The following is a 17,241-nucleotide window of genomic DNA, read 5'->3' on the forward strand; positions in this document are numbered from 1 at the left end:
ATCTAATGTATGACATGTCTATCATTCTCTCTATCTAAACAGCAAATGTAGTATGTTGATCCAACTACTAATTCATTCTCATTTCTGGAAACATATTGGGTGATTTCTGATCAACTTCCCTTTTAGCCAAATCTATTCAAAAGCATTGTTGTTCTGTACAAAAAACAGGAGGTGGGAAAATCAGGTAATACACTTCATTTGGTAGAAATATGGGTGTTATGCTTAATGACATCTATAAAGCTATTAAATCCTGAATAAAAGAAATCACATTCAAATTAAAATCAATTATGTCAGTGAAATATATTAGTAATGAATACAAAGAAACTGCAAATGCTTAATTGCACTATATTTGTACCCAACCTATCATTTTCATAGACATTAGTGATTGCAATCATGTTGTAAAATGATTACTTTTTAAAGACCTAAGAGCCTTTTGTAGATCCTTGTTCCTGAAGCTATAAATAATAGGATTCAAAACTGGTGGCAAGATTGTGTATAAAACAGCAGAAAGCAAATCCACAACTGGGGTAGAGAGTGATTTGGGTCTCATATAGGAAAATACTGCAGTGATGATAAATAAAGAAAAAACAGCTAGGTGGGGAATGCAGGTAGAAAAAACTTTATGCCTGCTTTGCACTGATGGAATTTTCATCACTGCAGAAAAGATATAGGTATAAGAAGCAAAGATGAATGCAAAAATAAAAGAATCCAAAAAGAACCCACTAACAAGGATCAATGTTTCATTGAATTTTGTATCTGTGCAAGAAATCTTTTGTAGCTGAGGAATATCACAGAAATATTGGCCAATCACATTGGACTTACAGAAATCTAATCGAAAAGTCAAACTAGTTTCTAACACTGCATGGATCAGGTTTAATACAAAGGAGATTGCTACCATTTGAATGCAGGCATTCCAATTCATTATCAGTCTATATTGCAGAGGATGACAAATAGCTACATAACGGTCGTAAGCCATGATAGTTAACAAAGCAAGTTCACCACCAACAAATATAATGATTAAAAAGGTTTGAGTAACACATCCAGCAAAGGAAATCACTTTGTTGTTTGTCAATGAAACAGCTATGGATTTTGGAACTGTTGTAGAGATGGAACAAATATCTAAAATAGAAAGGTTGACCAAAAAGTAATACATGGGACTGTGAAGATTACGGTCAGCTGCCACTGCTGTTATAATGAGACTATTCCCTATTAAAGCTGTTATGTAAACAATAAGGAACATCATAGAATGCAATATTTGCAAATCTGGATCATCAGAAAATCCCATCAGAACAAACTCTGTCACAGAAGATTGGTTGACCATTTTTGTCTATTTGAATCCTGTAGAAAATAGTTAAATGAATTAGTGAAGAATATAATTTTCACAATATTTTCTATACCATTTTATAAATTTCTCATTTAATAATATTGTAGGATTGGGATACCAATAGTGTGTGTCGCATAGCAAATTCTATTTAACATTCCAGAAGTCATTGATTTATTACTATATATATATATAAATAGGCAGTTCAGGTCTCACTGTGTTCGCCCTAGCACAAGGACAAAAGCACCAGCCTGAAGATGACAAGTGAGATCTCATCAAAATAAGCTGATACAGGAGATGAGCCTGTAGCCTAATAGATAGAGGCCCCAGGTTCAAATCCCAGTAAAAAAAGGGTGTGGCTACCTGATGAAGATTAATAAGCCTGAAATAGATCTATAGTAGTCTCCCTTCCTTTTCATTATCAGCAAAATATGTTACATCTATAGATTATAGTTGTCAGCTATAAAAAACTTATCTGCCTTGGAATATGGACCCTGGTGGAGCCTGGAGGCAAAAAGGAGCTGTGACATACCAGGCTGATTCGACAAAAAATCACACATAACCCTTCCCTGATACAAGCTGATATAGGAGTTGAGCTAATGGCTAACACCTCTGCCTTACAAGGCAGAAGCCCCAGTTTCAAATCCCACTATAAAAAAGGGTGGCTACCTGATGAAGGCTAATAAGCCTGAAATAGATCTATAGTAGTCTCCCTTTCTTTTCATTATTAACCACATATGTTTATGTATGTATGTATGTATGTATGTATGTATGTATGTATGTATGTAACATATTTAAAGGCAAGAGGCAAAAAAGGAGTTGTGATGTAACCCTTCCCTGGTAGAGAGCTGAAGGGATTGGATACTGTAACCTAGAAGTTAATCTGTAACCTAGAGGATACTGTAACCTAGAAGAACTGGGGTGGTGCAGCAGGTCGAGTGCTGTACTGGAGGCCACTGAAGCTGACTGTAGATCTGCAGGTCAGCGGTTCAAATCTCATCACCAGCTCAAAGTTGACTCAGCCTTCTATCCTCCCGAGGTGGGTAAAATGAGGACCCAGATTGTGGGGGCAATAGGCTGGCTCTGTTAAAAAGTGCTATTGCTAACATGTTGTAGGCCGCCCTGAGTCTAAGGAGAAGGGCGGCATAAAAATCAAATAGATAGATAGATAGATAGATAGATAGATAGATAGATAGATAGATAGATAGATAGATAGATAAATAAATTCTCTGCCATACAAGGGAAAGGCTGCAAGTTCAAGTCCCAGTAAGGTTATGGCTAGCTGATGAGGCCAGAATAAGGCCGAAATAGATCTATCCTAGTCTCCCTTAATTTTCAAATTCAGCAAAGACATGTGACAGATAGATAGATAGAGATAGATAGATAGAGAACGAGAGATAGATAGATAGATAGATAGATAGATAGATATCTTTATTGCTTTTAAGCAAGAAAAATGAAATATTGAAATATGTAAAATAGTCAATTTATTTATTTATTTGTCATACAAGTACAGTGGTACCTCTACTTAAGAACGCCTCTACTTAAGAATTTTTCTAGATAAGAACCGGGTGTTCAAGATTTTTTTGCCTGTACTTAAGAATTATTTTCTACTTAAGAACCCAAGCCTGGAAAAATTTCCCAGGAAATTTGAGAGCAGCACAAAGGACCGGCCAGTTTCCTGCCATTCCCCCTTTAATCCCAGCCATTCTGGGCTGCCAGAGGAGCCTTTTGGTGGTGTTTAAGGAGGCTTTGGCAGTCCAGAGTGAACAAAGCATTTTCCTTTCTCTGGGCAGTTGGAGAGGGAATAAACCTTTGCCAGCGCCCAGAGAAAAGAAACGCTCCCTTCGCTCTGGGCAGCCCAGAGTGAACGGAGCATTTTCCTTTCTCTGGCTGCTGCCTCAGATTCCCTCTTTTCTTTTTTTAAAGCCTTAAAGTTTTGGATTTTTTTTATTACCCTCACCTCACCTTCTTCCTTCAGCAGCGACTGTCCTCCTCTTCTTCTTCCTCCTCCCACCCAAATTCCAAGGTTCTATTTCTTTCCTAATGGGTTTGCATGCATTATTTGCTTTTACATTGATTCTTATGGGAAAAATTGCTTCTACTTAAGAACCTGGTCACGGAACAAATTAAGTTCTTAAGTAGAGGTACCACTGTATAGTATTGTAGTATTTTTTAACATAACATAGGTATAAAGTAGAGACAGAAAGGTTAAAAAAAGAGATAGGCACGAAGGTGCTCAGAGATTCTTATTGCTGTTCAAAGAAATGAGTGCAACTGATGTACCTCTGCCTCTGTATTGTGATTCTATCAACACAGTATAACCTGCTGAAAACATTAAGAGTTACATTAAATATTCACATGGCAACTTTCTAAAGCACATGTGAGGCCAGGGAGAAAAATCCTTACTTCATCACCTTTCTGAATATCTCCTTCAAATTTACAGAATTGGCATATTTACTTTGTTACAGTGTTTAAGCTAGGTTCCCCAAAAAGTTAATATAGTTTCCTAAGTGTCAATGGATACTATTACTGAAAGTAGTATTTATTCATGTTCATATAGTAAAAGTTGAGTGATTAATGAACAATTTGAAATTCAATGAAAGAGTCAATAAGCTAAATAATTAGTTGCTCTATGATATAAGGCAGTGTGAATGAAAGTTACAGTATTGAGCCGCTCTGAGTTAATGAGTGACAAGATGGGCATCTAATAATTTTTATGAACAAACAAATAAGAAACCTGATTGTATTATAATTCCAGCATTGGGAGGCAGGAACTGCTTGACATCCTTACACATTTTAGCATCATGAACTAATGAATAAAGTTAAATTATGGTCCAAAAAGTTTAAGATTGGGATATCTGACAGACTGTACTTATTACTGAAATCATCTAAGGAGAACTTACCATAAGTACAGTACACTATTTTCTCAGTCTGGAAGATTCTCTCATCTGAAACATATTAGATCAATATTGTTGAAAAATAGATTTTTTTTAACCTGGATTTTCTCTGAACATTGGATAAATAGTTTTTGCTTTTCCAGTTAGTTTTTCTACTACCTCTTTTTTCTGTGAGATAAGTAGGTAATAATAACTATTTATCTCAGATAATAAAGAGGTAGTAGAAAAACTAACTTGAAAAGCAAACACAATACGTATACATACATACATTTGGAGATACTTTTTAATGACAAGTATGAAATACTAAATACTATTGCTACTATTAAAACAATAATGTATCTGGCCTTTAATCACATTCCTATCATAACACTATTAAAATATATAAATATAATAACGATAACATGGGTTGCCACTATTCAAATAAAAAAATACATTGATTATATTGTAATCATGTTTAAAAGAGAACACTTTCTAAAATTACACACTCTATATGTTATTAACAATTACTTACACTCAATGTTATTCTCAGAACCAAGATTGAACACCTTTACAACTCCAAGAAATAATTCTTGGAGATAAAGTAAAAATATTGTAATTACCTTTGTTCTCTTTGAAGATCAGTGTACCGTTTTTCTTGAATATGATTTTCATATGTAGCACAGACCAAGAAATATTTTATCACTATTGTTTTCTGTAGCTTTAGGGAATCATCCCCTGAGAACCATCAAAAATCCATGTTGAAGCTTTATTGTTCCCACTAGTCTTAGCAATTGTATTATAGAATCATACCTGCTTTCTTAGTTAATTAAGTTAATTAAGAATAATTAACTTATTAAATCATAAAATAATATAATGGGCTGTATTTGGACAACAGCCTGTGTTTCATTGTCATATTTATACTGATTTTCATTCATTCTGCTACCTACTCTAAACAACCTTTTGTATAGTAAAAATCATCTTATTCAACTCTGTGTTCAGTACAGAGTTTACTATAGCAGTGTTTTTCAACCAGTGTGCCGTGCCACACTAGTGTGCCGTGAGACATGGTCAGGTGTGCCGCGAAGCTCAGAGAAAGAAAACAAGAGAGAGAGAGAGAAAGAAAGAAAGAAAGAGAGAGAGAGAAAGAGAGAGAGAAAGAAAGCAAGATAGAGAGAGAGAGAGAGAGATAAAGCAAGAGAGAAAGAGAACAAGAGAGAAAGCAAGAGAGAGAGCAAGAGAGAGAGGGAAAGAAAGAAAGAGAGAGAGAGAAAGAAAGAGGGATGGAGAGAGAAAAAAGAAGAAGGGAGAGAAAGAGGGAGGGAAAGAGAAATAAAGCGAAAGGGAGTAAGAGAGAGAGAAAAATTTTGTCCAAACTTTTTTGAGCCACCCCCCTCCCCCACTCAATGTGCCCCAGGGTTTTGTAAATGTAAAAAATGTGCCATGGCTCATAAAAGGTTGAAAATCACTGTACTATAGCATCAAGACAAAATGCCCAATGCCATTTGTGTTGATTTAAATGAATTATACTGTAATTGAGTTGACAAAATTAGAACAACTGGATCCCAGCAAGACAGCAGATATTAACAAACTAAAAGTGGTAATGAGGCAGGAATTCCTGCTAGTGGGAAATTAGTCATGTCCAACCTGCAAATATCCACAGGAACTATTATAACAATTATATTAGAGCTACAAAGAAGAGTTAAAAACCTCTGCTCCCTTACCCCAATGTTAATAGACCAGTATTGGCAAACCTTTTTGGCACTGAGTGCTGAAACAGGAGAACGTGCAAATGTACAAGCCAAAAGCAGAAGAACAGCCATGCACTGGGAATCCAATACTAATCTCAAATGTAAACTAATCAATGTAAAAAGTGTGGTTAAAAAAATACCCAAATTCCTACTACTACTAAAAACCGACACCTTCAAAATTATTTTTGTCTGCGAAACATGGCTAAACACATCCTTCCCTGACTCCATAATCACAGCAAGAAACTACCTTGCTAGGCAAGGATGCTTCCACACTGGGGGGGGGGGCAAAATCTAGCAAGGATAGTGCTCAAGGAAAGTGACACCCTTTGCCTCAAGGAAAAGAGCCCCAGCCCAGTTAAGCTGGACAGATTGGAGGCCTTGTTAAAGGGTTATCACACATACCCCTAAAAGCACAGCTGCACTTCTTTGGGGTTTTAGGGAGGGTTTGCCTTCACCTCCAGCAACCTGAAGTCAGTTGGGGGATGTGAAGACATTGTGAGGCACAAGATTGAGAAGAAAGTGATAGAGGGCTGGGTGTTGGGCGACTTTCTGTCACTGCCCATTCCCACTCTCAGGATTTCCCCTTTGGATGTGCTCACCAAAAAGGCCAGTGGTGAATTTCGCTTAATTCACCACTTGTCCTTTCCCCGGAGGGAGTCAGTGAACGACTTCATATCGGAGGGCACCTGCTTGGTCTGGTACACTTTCCTTTGATGCAGCTGTATCCATGGTCCGGGCATGTGGAATTGGGTAAGTGCAACATTAAGTCAGCTTTCAGACTATTACCCATCCACCTGGATGACTTCGAGCTCATGGGTTTCCAGTTTGAGGGAGGATTCTATGTCAACAGGACACTGCCTATGGGCTGTTCCGTGTCCTGCGTGCTTTTTGAGTGCTTTAACTCCTTGCTCAATTGGGCACGCAGGAGAAGGATGGGTTCCAAGTCCATCATTCATTACCTGGACGATTTCCTAGTGGTGGGCCCTGCCCATACAGGCCAATACCTCGCACTTATGTCGGGCTTTGGAGCCTTGTGTTCTTATTTGGGAGTCCCTTTGGCCCCTGAGAAGATTGAGCCTCCAGGATCACTTTTCTAGGTATTGAACTCGACTCTACTGTGCAGTCTTGTTTTTTTTTTAAATTAAAGTTTGTCTTTATTTATATACATATAATACATAAAGCGACACAAAGACATTTAAAAAAAACAAAAACAAAAAACAAACAGTATTTGGACGGATTTGCAGCACATCCTATTGGAAAAACGGTTCCAACTATAGTAACATTCTATTATAGCTCTATTAAATTATTTATATTTGCCAGTTTTGAAAAAAATACACGTCTTAAATTATAAAAAACATCTTATACCTTTATATTAACAATAAATTTATTACCAGGCAATGGCTTTGTCAATTAAATATTATTCTATTGTACATTAACCACGCTGTTTTTCTTTTTCTCTAACCACCAATACAACCTCTCCCAGCTGAGCTCTGTTGGGCTGTCGGGAGGGAGTCGGAGGCACCGAACAGCCCGTTTGCAGCTCGTTTGCAGCCCGGTGGCTCGGAGGGTGAACATTTGCTACGTGTCTTCTGTCTTCTTCGCTGTCTCCTTTGCTCCTTTGCTGTAAAGACTGTCAGACCGATCAGCTGGGAAGCGGGAATGGCGGCGGCTAATTAGAACTCAGCCGCCCCCCCACCCGCCGCATGTTGCCTTCCTCTGTTGCCGCGCTTGATAGGATGGGGAGATTTGGAGGTTGGAGAGAGAGCACCCTCAATAAGACCTTGATGCCCTGAGGCTCTGGAATGTCTTTCGGGTGGTTTTTTGTTGGGGAATATTACCGAGACTGAGCACCAAGATTGAACAAGGCTGGACCTTTCAGTGTTAAATCTGTTCCCGGGACGCTGTGGCGCCAAATGGTGGGGGCGCCCATTGTCAGGGGGACTACTGAAATGGAGGCCATGGTGCAGGCCTGGAGCCGGAGAGACTATTGTGAGGGGAGATGCCACCCAGGAAGAACAGCGGGCATTGGAAGGCAATTGAAACAAACGACAAGAAAAAAGAAGAACATAAGGTTGAGGAAGTTGGGGGAAATAATAACTAAACCATATGGACTTGGACTGGGGATGCTGGTCAGTGGTCAGGGCCAGCACTTTGGTGATCTTTTTCCCCAGAAACCTGGAAAATTGCTAAGTGGACAATTATATAAAACCTTAAGTAGCCATTTACCTAGACTTTGGTACCACCTCGCTATTGACTATTTAAGAACTGCTGACTGACTCTTTTTTCTATATTTTTCTATATTTTTAATACATCTTAATACATTTTATTCTTAGCTATTTTTATATTTTTATATTTTTATCTGTTTTAATATTTAACTAATTAATTAATTAACTGGGAATTGCATTTTTTACATATTTATTAGTGTTTTAAACTGTTATCAATTTAATCTATTTTTAGTATTGGGGGTTCTAAATTTAAATGGATGACTGGGACAGAATTACCTGTGTGCATGAGCTGAATGGCTGGTATGATTGGGATGACTGGGGTGGGAGGGGTTACGGTATGGATGAGATGAATGGTAAGAGTATGAATGGTAGATTTGGCCCACCTGATGCTCAAGAGGCGGGAGGAGATGGGGCACCGATCTCTGGGGTGGCAGAGTGTCAGAATATTCCTGTGTTGCTGGGGAGAGGCAGATATGGCGGGGGACACGGAGTTAGCCATTCCAGGGGAACGAGGGACCGCTGCTTAATAACGATCCCTTGTTCTGGCTCCATGAGCCCAATCTTGGATACTGGTGATGAGTGTAACTCTGGCCATGGGCTCAGGTTGCTGCTGCTTAATGCCAGGTCGGTGGTAAATAAAGCTCTCCTCATCCGGGATCTGATCCTGGATGAGGAGGCCGACCTGGCATGTATTACTGAAACCTGGCTGGGCCCAGAGGGAGGTGTTCCTCTCTCTGAAATTTGCCCAGCTGGGTTTCAGATATGGCATCCCCCCAGGGAAGGGGGGGAGGAGTGGCTATTATAGCCAGGGAGAGCCTTTGCCTACGTGGACTCATTGCTCCGGAAATTGCGGGTTGCGAGTCACTCTTGATGAAGTTGGACTTAGGGGTTCAGGTGGGCTTATTTCTCACGTACCTGCCTCCCAGCTGCATGTCAAAAGCCCTGCCTGTGCTACTCGAGGAGGTAGCCGGGTTGGCGATGGAGTTCCCCAGGCTTATTGTCTTGGGGGACTTCAACCTGCCATCACTCGGCGAAACCTCTGGGTTGGCACAGGAGTTCATGGCCACCATGACAGCCATGGACCTGACTCAAGTAGTACGGGGTCCGACTCATGAGGGGGGGGCACGCACCTGACATGGTATTCCTTTCCGAGCAATTGAGTAATGGTCTGAGACTAAGGGGCTTAGAAGCAGTGCCTTTGTCATGGTCAGACCATTTTCTACTACGGCTTGACTTCCTGGCTCCAATCCTTCCCCGCAGGGAGGCGGAACCAATGAAGATGTTCTGCCCCAGACGCTTGATGGACCCAGAGGGCTTTCAGACGGCGCTTGGGGTTATTCCAGAGGCACTCATCCACAGTTCGGCGGAGTCTCTTGCGGAGGCCTGGAATACGGCTGCTGCGGAGGCTCTCGACCGGATTGCGCCTTTGCGACCTCTCCGTGGCGCTAGACCCCATAGAGCTCCATGGTTCAACGAGGAGCTCCAGGAGTTGAAATGCCAAAAGAGACATCTAGAGAAGCGATGGAGGAAGAGTAGGTCTGAATCTGATCGAACACTTGTAAGAGCTTTTATTAAGACTTACAAAGTGGCGCTCAAGGCGGCAAGATGTGCGTACCATGCCGCCTTGATTGCATCAGCGGAATCCCACCTGGCCGCTCTGTTTAGGGTGACTCGCTCCCTTCTTAACCAGGGGGGAGTTGGGGAGCCCTTGCAGAGTAGTGTCGAGGAGTTTAACACGTTTTTCGCTGATAAAGTCGCTCAGATCTGGGCCGACCTCAACTCCAATTGTAAAACAGAGTCGACTGACAATGAGTCAGTCGAGGTGACTGGGGCACGTACTTGTCCACCTGTCTGGGAAGAGTTTGATCTGGTGACACCTGATGAAGTGGACAAGGCCATTGGAGCTGTGAGTTCCGCCACCTGTCTACTGGATCCGTGTCCCTCCTGGTTGGTCTTGGCCGGCAGGGAGGTGACATGGAGCTGGGCCCAGGAGATTACCAACGCTTCCTTGGGGAGGGGAGTTTTTCCAACACTCTATAAAGAAGCGCTTGTGCGCCCCCTCCTCAAGAAGCCTTCCCTGGACCCAGCCGTACTTAACAACTATCGTCCAGTCTCCAACCTTCCCTTTATGGGGAAGGTTGTCGAGAAGGTGGTGGCACTCCAGCTCCAGCGGTCCTTGGAAGAAGCCGATTATCTAGGTCCCCAGCAGTCGGGCTTCAGGCCCGGTTACAGCACGGAAACCGCTTTGGTCACGTTGATGGATGATCTCTGGCGGGCCCGGGACAGGGGTTTATCCTCTGTCCTGGTGCTCCTCGATCTCTCAGCGGCTTTCGATACCATCGACAATGGTATCCTTCTGCACCGGTTGGAGGGGTTGGGGGTGGGAGGCACTGTGCTTCAGTGGTTCTCCTCCTACCTCTCTGGCCGGTCGCAGTTGGTGTTAGTGGGGGGGTCAGAGGTCGACTCCGAGGTCTCTCCCTTGTGGAGTACCTCAGGGGTCAGTCCTCTCCCCCTTGCTATTTAACATCTACATGAAACCGCTGGGTGAGATCATCCAAGGACATGGGGTGAGGTATCATCAATATGCCAATGATACCCAGCTTTACATCTCCACCCCATGCCCAGTCAACGAAGCGGTAGAAGTGATGTGCCGGTGCCTGGAGGCTGTTGGGGCCTGGATGGGTGTCAACAGACTCAAGCTCAACCCGGATAAGATGGAGTGGCTGTGGGTTTTGCCTCCCAAGGACAATCCCATCTGTCCATCAATTACCCTGGGGGGGGGAATTATTGACCCCCTCAGAGAGGGTCCGCAACTTGGGCGTCCTCCTCGATCCACAGCTCACATTAGAGAACCATCTTTCAGCTGTGGCGAGGGGGGCCTTTGCCCAGGTTCGCCTGGTGCACCAGTTGCGGCCCTATCTGGACCGGGACTCATTGCTCACAGTCACTCATGCCCTCATCACCTCGAGGTTTGACTACTGTAATGCTCTCTACATGGGGCTACCTTTGAAAAGTGTTCGGAAACTTCAGATCGTGCAGAATGCAGCTGCGAGAGCAGTCATGGGCTTACCCAGGTATGCCCATGTTTCACCATCACTCCGCAGTCTGCATTGGCTGCCGATCAGTTTCCGGTCACAATTCAAAGTGTTGGTTATGACCTTTAAAGCCCTTCATGGCATCGGACCAGAATATCTCCGAGACCGCCTTCTGCCGCACGAATCCCAGCGACCGATTAGGTCCCACAGAGTGGGCCTCCTCCGGGTCCCGTCAACTAAACAATGTCAGTTGGCGGGCCCCAGGGGAGAGCCTTCTCTGTGGCAGCACCGACTCTCTGGAACCAACTCCCCCCGGAGATCAGAACTGCCCCTACTCTTCCTGCCTTCCGTAAACTTCTCAAAACCCACCTTTGCCGTCAGGCATGGGGAAACTAAACATCTCCCCCTGGGCACGTTGAATTTATACATGGTATGCTTGTGTGTGTGTATGTTAGTATAGGGTTTTTTAAAATTTTTAAATATTTTAATTAATTGGATTATGTATTGGATTGTTTTTCACTTGTTGTGAGCCGCCCCGAGTCTTCAGAGAGGGGCGGCATACAAATCCAAATAATAAATAAATAAATAAACACTTGTAAAAATCAGATTCTTCTTTATTTTTAATTTCTAACATTAACCTATCCATTTCTGCGCAAGGTATAACCTCTTGTAGACTGCCCAGTGAAAAATTGGACAAGCTACGAAGTAGGATTGTGGAAGCCTTAGATAGCTACAAAGTTACACTGTGACAACTACAAGAACTGGCAGGTCTATTAAACTTTGCATGTAGGGTAGTCGCCCTGGGCCAGCCCTTCTTATGTCGGCTGTACATGGCCATGAAGGGGTTGATTGTGCCTCATCATAGAGTACGTCTTGGTGCTGGTGCCAAAGAAGATCTTCACACCTGTCTGAAGTATTTGGAACAATTCAATAGTGTGTCCTTTTGGCATCAGGAACTTCTTCTGGAAGCTGAGTTGCAGCTATGGTCTGATGCTGCTGGGCTTTTGGCTTCGGGGTCATCCTTGGTAACAGGTGGTATCACTCTTACTGGCCACCTGAGTGGATGGCTTCTAACATCAGATAGGATCTCACCTTCCTAGAATTTTCCCCAATAGTGGTAGTTTTGGAGCTGTGAGGGGAGGAGTTTAGGAATAAGACTGTGCACTTCTGGTGCAATAATCTGGCAGTTGTCCACGTGGTCAACTCTTTGTCCTCAAAGAGAGTGCATGTTATGCAACTGGTCTGCTACTTTGTAGGTTGAGTGCTTTCCCGACTTAAATACGGTCAACCAAGCCCTTCTCCCAGCTGTGACTAACTCCTATTGTTCTGACTTCTAGATAGGCTGTCAAGAGGGAAACCTAAGGTATTGCTTTGTGGCCACAGAATGATCTTCTGGGCTGGAAGGAGAGCTGTGAAGTCTGTCATCAGGATACAGCTGTTGCTGGGCCATTGGGCCAATATGGTCTGGCTGTGCTGGAAAGGCCTTCACTGAAAGGGGCTCCTACCTTTATTACTGGGTAAGCACCACTCTGTGGTTGCTCCCAAGTGGTTAGTCTTGCACTTGGGTGGCAATGACTTTGGAGTGTTGAAGGGCTTGGCAGTGATCTGTCAAGCCGGCGAGGACCTTTGAGTTCTTTGTGAAATCCTTCCAAGGATTGTGTGGCATAATGCAGTAAATCTGAAGGCAGTTGACAAGACTAGGAAGACAATAAATAGGGCAATAGGCAGAATTGTAAAGGAACTGGGATGTAGTATTATTAAGCATCCCCAGATTAGGTTTTCTAGGCCAGGTTTCTACCGAGCCAATGGCATTCACCTTTCTGACGAAGGAAAAGCCATTTTTCTTGGAGACCTGCAGAGGTGCCTTCATGGCTAGAGTGGTTGGGAGTGGGAGGCACTGTTATTCAGTGGTTCTCCTCCTACATCTCTGGCTGGTCACAGTCGGTGTTAGTGGGGGATCAGAGATCGACCTCTACATCTCTCCCTTGTGGGATGCCTCAGGGGATGGTCCTCTCCCCCTTGCTATTTAATATCTACATGAAACCAGTGGGCGAGATCATGAGAAGGCCATGACCTACAAGCTGGTTGGCACTCTTTTCTTTGACACCTTCAACTTTCTATTTTCTATCATATCACAAAACCTAAAATGGTTGCCTAACATCAAGAACATCATCAAAAAAGCACAATGAAGAATGTTCTTTCTGTGCCAACTCAGGAAGCCCAAACTGCCCAAGGAGCTGCTGATACAGTTCTACAGAGGAATCATTGAGTCTGTCATCTGCACCTCTATAACTGTCTGGTTTGGTTCTTCAACCCAATAAGACCAACACAGATTTCAGAACTGCAGAAAAAACAATAACTGCTAACCTACATTCCATTGTGAACCTATATACTGCACGCCTCAAAAAGAAGGCCATGAAAATATTTACAGACCCATCACATCCTGGACATAAATTGTTTCAACCACTACCCTCAAGAACAGTTTTTTCCCTGAACATCATCACTCTGCTAAACAAATAATTATCTCGCCAGTTTCAAGCTATTTACTAAGTCTGCATTACTATTACTATTAGTTTTTTCTCATAATTCCTATCACCAATCTCTTCCGATTTATGACTGCATGACTGTAATTCGTTGCTTGTATCCTTATGATTTATATTAATATTGATTATTTCCTGATTGCTTGTTTGAACACTATGACAATCATTAAGTGTTGTACCTCATGATTCTTGACAAATATATATTTTATTTTTTGTACACTGAGAGCATATGCACCAAAGAGAAATTCTGTCAAGCTGCCAGTCAGAATTCAGACAAATAAAACTGAGAGTCCTTTTATAAAGTTTGTTAGCCACCCCGAGTCTACGGAGAGGGGCGGCATACAAATCTAATTAATAAATAAATAAATTAAATAAAGGTTAAAAAAGTGTATTTATCAAAATCAGAACTTGAAGCATCGAAAGAAAAGAAAAGTCTGAGGAAAATGGTGCAATGCAGCATATATCAAAAAACCCCTTTCCACCTCCTGTTTGGCTTTTGCCCAATCTCTGTTGTCCAGATTCATCAGGTGGCACATGTTGCCCCTCCCATCACTCTTCAGGAATTTTCCATCTAACGGTCTCCTCCTGACACCTAGGAAATTGAAACTTAACTCTCCTCCTGCACGCTTCCCAACCCCCCTTGATCTCTAACCCCACCCCATCTCTATGACAACCAAACAAACGAATGTAGCAGCATAGCGAAGGTTGACATTCCCTGTGTGTCCAATCATACTTGGCCAATAAAGAATTCTATTCTATTCTATTCTATTCTATTCTATTCTATTCTATTCTATTCTATTCTATTCTATTCTATTCTATTCTATTCTATTCTACTCCACTCCATTCCATTCCATTCTATTCTATTCCACTAGGTAACATCATTAGTACTAGTAGAAGCACTGATATTACCACTAATAATGTTACCATTCAGTAATTTTAAAGTTTAGTATTCAAAAATCCAATATTCCAAAAAATGTTAGTCCATTTAACAATTTCTGTAACTAAAACTTTGCCTCTCTTTTTGCTGTTCATTTTAAATTATTAAAAATTATTTAATCTAATTATAAATTATGTCTATTTTACTATTTTAAGGATCGGAGACATTGACCTTGGTATTTTCAGCCTTTTCTAATTTTTTTGAAATAATTCATTAATGACTTCTGAAGGTTAGCTTAGTGTTCCTTGAAAAGGTTCTGTTTGTGGTGAATTCCCTCATATCCATGCCCCCCACCTCAAACCCTTCTATTTGTAGACATTTTGTGAACAGAAACCATAAAGAGAAATAGCTTTGGTGTGTAGCTTTTTATGGGTGTGAAACAGAATGGTTGAGGTACATAAACATTATTTGAGGAATGAGATCCAATTTCTTTTGAGGACACAAACTCAACAATACATTTGCCTGGTCTTTTGAAAAGAGGTACATCTTTGGCAACAGCTTTGACTGCCTACCCTCTGCCAAAAACAAATAGAAAAATACCTTATAGTATCTGATTGTATTTGATAAAGGCACAAGAAATCCAAAGGTACATTTACAATAATATCTCATACCATCAAAATGCCAATAAATGAAATCATTAATTGATGAAAATGGTAAACTCTAATCATACAGAAACAAAATAATTCCAAAAGATAAAGTCTTCGGAGAGGGGTAGCATACAAGTCTAATAAATTATTATTATTAAAGAATTATTGTATTGATGTTAAAATAATAAACAAGAAGAATAGAGGACTTTGTTCAATTATCATATAAAATATCACATACTAAGTTTTTTCTTTAAATATCTCATCCACCAGTACTGCATGTAATCCTTCACAATAATCAAAGGGGTTCACAAAGCTTTTGAACATTAACCAAGATTACCATGGATGAAATGAGCAAATAGGGAAATCATTCATATTCTCTGTATCTTCTCACTGACAATAATATACAGAATTTTTTCCAGTGAAAATGGATCAACCAAATCTTGAAGTTTCTTTTAATTTTAATGAATTTTTTAATTTAATTTTTATACAGACATGTCTCAATCAACTAACTCTTGGTAATTAACCATTATGAAACTATTTAAAACATACACACACATACCAACAAAAATACTGCAATGATTGTCAATGAAATCATCAGTAAAATCAGGACCAGGCATATAATCAGATTTTTAAAGCCTTGCAAATGTCTAAAAAGGGGGTGGGGGGGGGGTCCATTTTAATTTTGAAGGAAATATCAGGAGACTAGAGCCAGGAGACATATTTTGCTGTTGTAATCATTGCCTTGATCTAGTCACCTGATATTACTTGGCTAATCAGACTGGGAGAATATTCAACATGCCAAACTAGATTTTGACATCACTTTCCATGCTGCCTCTTGGATATCCTTGTTTCTCAAACTATAAATGATGGGATTCAGAACGGGAGGCAAAACAGCATATAAAACAGCAGACAGTAAGTCTATTGTGGGAGAAGAAAGAGTTTGTGGTCTCAAGTATGAAAACATAGATGTAATTATAAATAAAGAATAGACTGTCAAGTGTGGACTGCAAGTTGAGAAGGTTTTATATCTACCTTGAGTGGATGGAATTTTTAAAATTACTGAGAAGATGTAACCATAAGAGACAAAAACAAATCCAGTGCAAAATGAACTTGCAATGAATCCAACTACCCACATGAGAATTTGATTAAATTTTGTATCAGTGCAAGAAATCTTTTGTAGTTGAGGAACATCACAAAAAAACTGTTCAATGATGTTCAATCCACAGAAATGCAATTGAAATGTTATGGTGGTTAGCAACATAGCATAAATTAGGGAACTAATACAGGAAGCAAGAGCCATTTGATTACATGCATCCCAGTTCAAGATAAGGCTATATAGCAGAGGATGGCAGATAGCTACGTATCGATCATAAGCCATGATGGTGAGCAAGGCAACCTCAGAACCTACACAAGCAATAACTAAAAATACTTGAGCCATACAACCAGGAAAAGTAATCATTTTGTTATCTGTCAATGAAACTGCCATTGATTTGGGAATAGTGGTTGTGATATAACAAATATCAGTCAAGGATAAATTGACCAAAAAGAAATACATAGGTATGTGGAGGTGGTTATTCAGGATCACAACCAATACAATGAATAAATTTCCAACCAAAGCTATCAAGTATACAAATAGAAGCAGGAAAAAGAGCAGAAGTTGTACATCATGGTCATCAGAAAAACCCATCAGAAGGAATTCAGTCACAGTGGATTGATTGGCCATTCTCTTTATTTCAATTGTTCTGCATAAAAACAAAGTATGATTAAAGATCAACAGAGGTACCAAATCTTGCTCAACACATTATAAGTGGATATAGGATTGCAGAGTAAAGTTTATATCAGTCTGACTGAGTCTTTTATATAAGATGATTTTAAACATACCCTTCTTAAACATGTCATTTTTGATATTATACATTCAGCAGCATATTCTAATAGTCAATAAATTCACTTAATTTTATGTTCAACAAACTGC

The 17,241-nt window shown here is 40.8% G+C and overlaps 2 protein-coding genes across 2 annotated transcripts; both read right to left on the minus strand.

Moving 5' to 3' along the window:
* Positions 1-391: 391 nt before the first annotated feature.
* Positions 392-1,321, minus strand: LOC139155417 (olfactory receptor 14C36-like). The gene has a single exon (XM_070730547.1). It carries the CDS (start codon positions 1,319-1,321, stop codon positions 392-394), a length of 930 nt encoding a protein of 309 aa, XP_070586648.1.
* Positions 1,322-16,059: 14,738 nt separating this feature from the next.
* LOC139155418 (olfactory receptor 14C36-like) lies at positions 16,060-17,001 on the minus strand. Its single transcript, XM_070730548.1, has one exon. The coding sequence runs from the start codon at positions 16,990-16,992 to the stop codon at positions 16,060-16,062; it is 933 nt and encodes a 310-aa protein (XP_070586649.1). The 5' UTR covers positions 16,993-17,001.
* Between the last annotated feature and the right edge of the window lie 240 nt (positions 17,002-17,241).

Source organism: Erythrolamprus reginae, unplaced genomic scaffold, assembly GCF_031021105.1.
Source record: "Erythrolamprus reginae isolate rEryReg1 unplaced genomic scaffold, rEryReg1.hap1 H_18, whole genome shotgun sequence".
NCBI classification, from domain to species: domain Eukaryota; kingdom Metazoa; phylum Chordata; class Lepidosauria; order Squamata; family Dipsadidae; genus Erythrolamprus; species Erythrolamprus reginae.